Genomic DNA, 5349 nt, shown 5'->3' with positions numbered 1-5349 from the left:
AAGATTACTCTTTGGAGATGTTACGCCATATAGAGCCAAAGAGGTTGACCGTCCATCATCATCATCACAAGACTATCTGGGCATGCACACTACAAACCTAACACAAGCTAAACCCTTCAGTGGTGATTTTCGTATACATGCATGCAATATCTGCGAAATGGCTGTAAGAATTTAATGAAATGATGCATAAATATAGCCACATAACCATGTTTCAAACACATACTCTTTAATTTCCTATCAGCGTGGCGGTTCCTCGAATAGCAGTGACTTACTCCAACAGAAAGTTAGCTAATTGTGGACTTTGGAAAAGTATTTTAGTTGGTTAGGACAGAATTTCTGCACTCATACAAGGAAGCTCTTTTGTACCATATGACAAAAAGAGTGGTGTTTTACTTAATGTATGGTAATAAAATTACGTTTCTTTATGATAATACCTGCCGATCATAGAGACTCAGCCCTGCTTCTGGAAACTTATTGATGGTAGGCTGAAAGGCATACAATACAGGGTAGTAAATTGCAGTGCATTGTCTTGCTACAAGGATATTACCTCCAGATAATTTTATTTTAAGCCACAAAGCACTTTTTAACAGTCTCTTATTCTTATGTATGATGGTACATTTTGGTACTGGTATTGGTATAAGTACATTTTTATTGTAGTTCCTTTATGCATAACTATATTGCACTGAGACATTTCCAGGAAATAAAGGAAAATCATGTAGCCCATATCTGACTCATTAACTATGTGGAGCAGGGTCCTTGAGAAGATAACAAGTAGTTCCCAACCATTCATGGAAAGTGAAGGTTCATGACCATGTCCACAAGAACTTACTACTGTTCTGTATCCTGAGCCAGATTAATCCAATTTACACCGTATTTACGATCCATTTTAATATTATAATTCCATGTAATACCTAAGTCTAAGGGTCCCCACCCATTCCTTGATTTTATGACCCTAATAATTTCATGAGTTAAAATTTTGAAGCTTCTCCCTTTTTATTTTCTCAATCCTCCTGGTACTTCCTCTCTCTTAGATCCAAATATGCTCTTTAGAACCACCTTCTCAAAAACCCTCAGAGTGAGAGACCAGGTTAAAAATGCTGTTGAAAGTGGAACATGCAGAATAAAGCTAACAATTACCCTCTAAATATATTATAGGGTTGGACTGGTGTCCTAGGTTATGATGCTTCATAGTCGTATAGGTGTTTACCAACACTTCCTGTCTTCATCTTTATTTATGCCCTGATGATGGAGATGACAAGTTCATCCACAACATTAGTAATCACTTTCAAGACTACATGGGATTATAACCAAGAGCACAATCAAAATTTTATCTGTCATGAAAACTTCAGATTTCAATAATTCTGGTCATTTACATAATAGATTCTTTGCTCATCACCTATAAAGTGAGATCAAGTATCCTTTTGGCATATTAGTGACAGAGTAATATACAAATTTGTGACTAAGTTGATCATCTACATATTAAAAAAAATAACTATCCTATCAGTCAGATATATTTACAGTAATTTAAGTACAGCTACAACCAATTACTATAATTTACTATGTTATGTTACACCTTGTCAGTATCATTTACTTTTATTAATTTAATAGATTAAGTTCTTGAAGACATCAAATTAGTAAATAATAAGTTATATCATAATTGACATTTTTACTTTTCTTTTAAATTGAAAATGTTTACAAAATTAGAAAACATAAAATATATAGCCACAAAAAGGCACATTATTACCACAGGACTCACATTTCTGTGGAGTATCACACATCAGAACAATCACCCTTCACTTCTAACCTATGATGATGGTGATGATGAAACATCTGCATTTCTCTGTTTCAGGCAGTGATTGAAGTGGGTTATGAAACACTTCAGGTACTTCCAACATAAGTAAGAACATTGTGAGTTGTATGAACTCTTATTATTATTTCATGAACTTAATAAATATACAAATGGGACTGGTAAGTAAACAGATTACATGATCTGATATATCCAGTTGATTTTATCAACTGCAGTGTGTTGACTTAAAATATGACCAGTCCCAAGGAGAGCTCTTCAAAAGAATAAATTACTTTATTCTAATAACATTCCTCTTAATTAGGAATCATATGCACTCACCTTCACTTATACTAATCAATCAATTATACTGTGTACCAATCCTTATAACAGTGATTGGCCCGTGATAAAGCTTTGTACCACAAATGTTGTATTTTACATGGCAGTGCTAAGTCATAAATCAAGTTTGTCTTCAGTGTTTTCTGTAATCCAAATATAAAAATCTTCTTTCTTACTATAAATGCATGTAACACCAACATGGTTACATTATACCATATGTTCAAATTCATAAAATGTGTCATCAAAATAAAAGTAAATCATATACAGTGGTTAAAATGCCACTCTTCGGTATGTATGTCAGCGGTATTTTGCTGAACAGAAATTAGTAGTGTCAATCAAGTTTAGTTCACCTGATAAGCTTAGTTGAAGAGAGTGGTTTCAAAACTTGCTCAAACCATTTAATAACGTTTTGTGAAAACAGACTATTTTTGAAGCAGATTTAGTAAATTAACAAGAACTTCACTTAGACTGAAGATGGAAAAATTGGTTGAGGATTTATAGAACTATAGTTCTTCACTGATAAGATTTCAGGTCCTTATAGTGGTGAGTAAGAAGATGGGTTGTTGCACTGTGCAGTCTGGTAAAAGTTTACCGATGTTTCAGAGGTGCTTGCTACCTCCATCATTACCCACTGCCCTCTGAAAAGTCAGCAAACTACCAGACTACACATCACAACATAGAAGACAGCCATCTTCATATACTCGACTTTATTCACGCACTTCTTTCCTCAACTGATTGGCACTGTTACTCATAGCTTCAAGTCTGCCAGCTTCTTAACCAAGACAAAAAGAACCAGTTCTATCACTGTGTTGTTCTTTCATTTAAATTTATTCTGATTTTATTTTACCACATCACTGGTGTATAGTCTGATGCACAACCAGTAGTATAGGTCATGCAAATGTTTTTAGACCCAATATTCTTCATCACTCTGAAACTCACAAGTCACCATGATGATGGCAAGACTTGGTATAAAAACTATGAGCTCACTGGACATGAACTGAGGAGAATGTTGTTCAGACTTGCCATGTCTGTCCAGTCTTTGGGTTTCTTACCAATAACCACATTACGGATGCAGCCCTTGAAGTTATCTCTTGTTCCTAATGTGCCACTGGGTGCACCCTCTGGTAACACAAAAGACAATGGAAATTAACAAAAGGGAAGAATGTACTCAGACCATTGGAGAGCAGCAGAGAGGATAAATATAGAACAATTATCAGCATTTAAAATGTTCATTAATATAATATAGACATAAATCCAGAAATCACTGAAATAACTACAGTAATTTTTGTCTCCACTTAAGGGTTTGTGAGATTTAACATCTAGCTAGGTCCATAGATGACAGCCGGTCCTGCAAACCACCCTGATAGACAAAGTAGATAAAAAGGAAACAACAACTGTGTGTTTGATTTCTTCAAACCTGGACTTTCTGTTGGAATAAAGTTTGTCTATCTGTTTATTCCTTTACTTATTTATGGTTTATTTAACAATGCTTTTATCAGCCTAGACAATTTACAGTGTTGGATGATAAATGATTAATGAATACTGATTTAGAAAGCATAGATGAAGTAGTCATGGCCAAATTTAAGGTACTATCCCAGTATTTACATGGTGGGATGGAGGAAAACCACAAAAAAGTTCAGTCAGGATATATTGTACCCAAGCTGAGATTTGAACCTCAGACCTCCTGAATTTGAAACAAGAATGCTGAACAGTTGGCTGTAATGTTCAGTGGAACAATACTGCAATACCATATAATGATGAATTTCTTTCAGTACCAAGCCATCAGTTGAATTGTGGAGTCAAAGATAGACAGATAATAAAATTACACCAAATCTATTTTGTTACAGATGGAGTTACAATCATGTCCCAGTGTAAGAGGTCTATTGAATGACCTATCAGAAGACAGTGGAATAACTTGATATGAACACTGAAATTGTGAAATTGGTTGTGCCAAAAAAATCTCAACAGTAGCAAAATATGAAAAGAACAAATGTTCTCAGACAGGAAAAAAGCACAAATATCAAAATAAAAAATCATGCTGTTATTCTTTGAAGATTGTAACTATGCTAAGAAAGTGAATCTGCTTTTATCAGGAACACTTGTTTTAGTACAACAGCAAAGACTGCTTGAAACTCAGAAATCAAATTGATTTATTTCTTCCTATTAATACTGTATAATAGTATTCAATTCATTCATTAAAGTGTTTGCCAACAGTGAGGAGCAAATGACAGGCAAACACTGATACTGCTCTTGACTATAACTTACCAGGTAGTCCACCTATATACAAAGGGCTATTGGTGCTTGCTTCAGTAAATATCCCATTGCCTGAATGACCATACGCTGTAGCAAAATTATCAACCCTAAGATTCAGCACATCATTTTCAAAAAATGCCTTCACATGATGCCATCTGTTGTCACATACAGTGAATCGTGATGGAAATCCTTGCTCCACATGGAATGGGCGTTGGTTCCCCATGTCACCAGTCATAATCACCTATTTAACAAGGGATCACCCAAATATTATTTTAAAATAAGGTTTTCAGTTAAAAGGAAAACATTCATTACCAAGATAGCAATGTCACACAGCTCGATTAGCATTACATGACATTTGCAAAAGGCACAGTGAAAGTTTGCAAATAAGCATTGTGTACTTTGAAGATTGCACCTGTATAAACAAATATTTGTCGCAACTGAAAGTGTGACATTGACAAAGACAAATATAATAATTACAAGGCACAATGGAAACTATGGTTTTATGGATGAAGTATCGGTAAATATTTTAAAACTAACATTAAACACTATAGAAATGGATTACAAAGGTGATTCCAAATAATACATGAGGTGGCCAGAGTACTTCCCCAGTTTTAGATTCATGGGCAAACACAGACCATGTTTTGTTTTAAGTGGTTGTGCAGGCAAATATAAGAATCGTACACTAAACTGGTTTTTACAAGTATAGAATTTCACTATCACTACACTTCAAACATTTGTTCATTCATTCTTAAGGGTACACTTTCACATCATAAGGGGAAAATTGTATAATAAATCCAGCTTGTTTTATAGTTACAAACTGTGCAAGGAAGTGGAGGCAAATATGTGAGTAAATGCAGTGTATTTTGTCTATGATTTTGAACTCACTGGGTGCAGTTATTTCCTCTGAGAGAATTAAAATAACCTGTATTACTTTATGATTAAATGAATTGTGGAAATGGCTGTTTGTATCTTTA

The 5349-nt window shown here is 34.5% G+C and overlaps 1 protein-coding gene and 1 long non-coding RNA gene across 2 annotated transcripts in view; one reads left to right on the top strand and one right to left on the bottom strand.

The window, feature by feature from the left end:
* Positions 1 to 543: 543 nt before the first annotated feature.
* The window catches only part of wb (wing blister), a 152714-nt gene continuing 147908 nt past the window's right edge, over positions 544 to 5349 (bottom strand). Inside the window, exons 47-48 of the mRNA XM_022058527.2 lie at positions 4388 to 4616; positions 544 to 3243 (exon numbers count right to left, since the gene is read on the bottom strand). Of these exons, the coding sequence (XP_021914219.1) occupies positions 3098 to 3243; positions 4388 to 4616 (375 nt within the window). The 3' untranslated portion in view covers positions 544 to 3097. The remainder of the gene's footprint in view (positions 3244 to 4387; positions 4617 to 5349) is intronic.
* LOC110827152 (uncharacterized) lies at positions 1853 to 5335 on the top strand. Its single transcript, XR_015536156.1, has 2 exons — positions 1853 to 1968; positions 3970 to 5335. It is a non-coding gene; the product is annotated as an uncharacterized LOC110827152 (long non-coding RNA).

This window comes from Zootermopsis nevadensis, unplaced genomic scaffold (assembly GCF_977971745.1).
Source record: "Zootermopsis nevadensis isolate Lab colony 2312 unplaced genomic scaffold, Znev_1.0 Znev_ptg000021l, whole genome shotgun sequence".
Lineage (NCBI taxonomy): Eukaryota > Metazoa > Arthropoda > Insecta > Blattodea > Termopsidae > Zootermopsis > Zootermopsis nevadensis.
The sequence above is the reverse complement of the archived record's forward strand: the minus strand, read 5'-3'. Positions and strand labels throughout refer to the sequence as shown.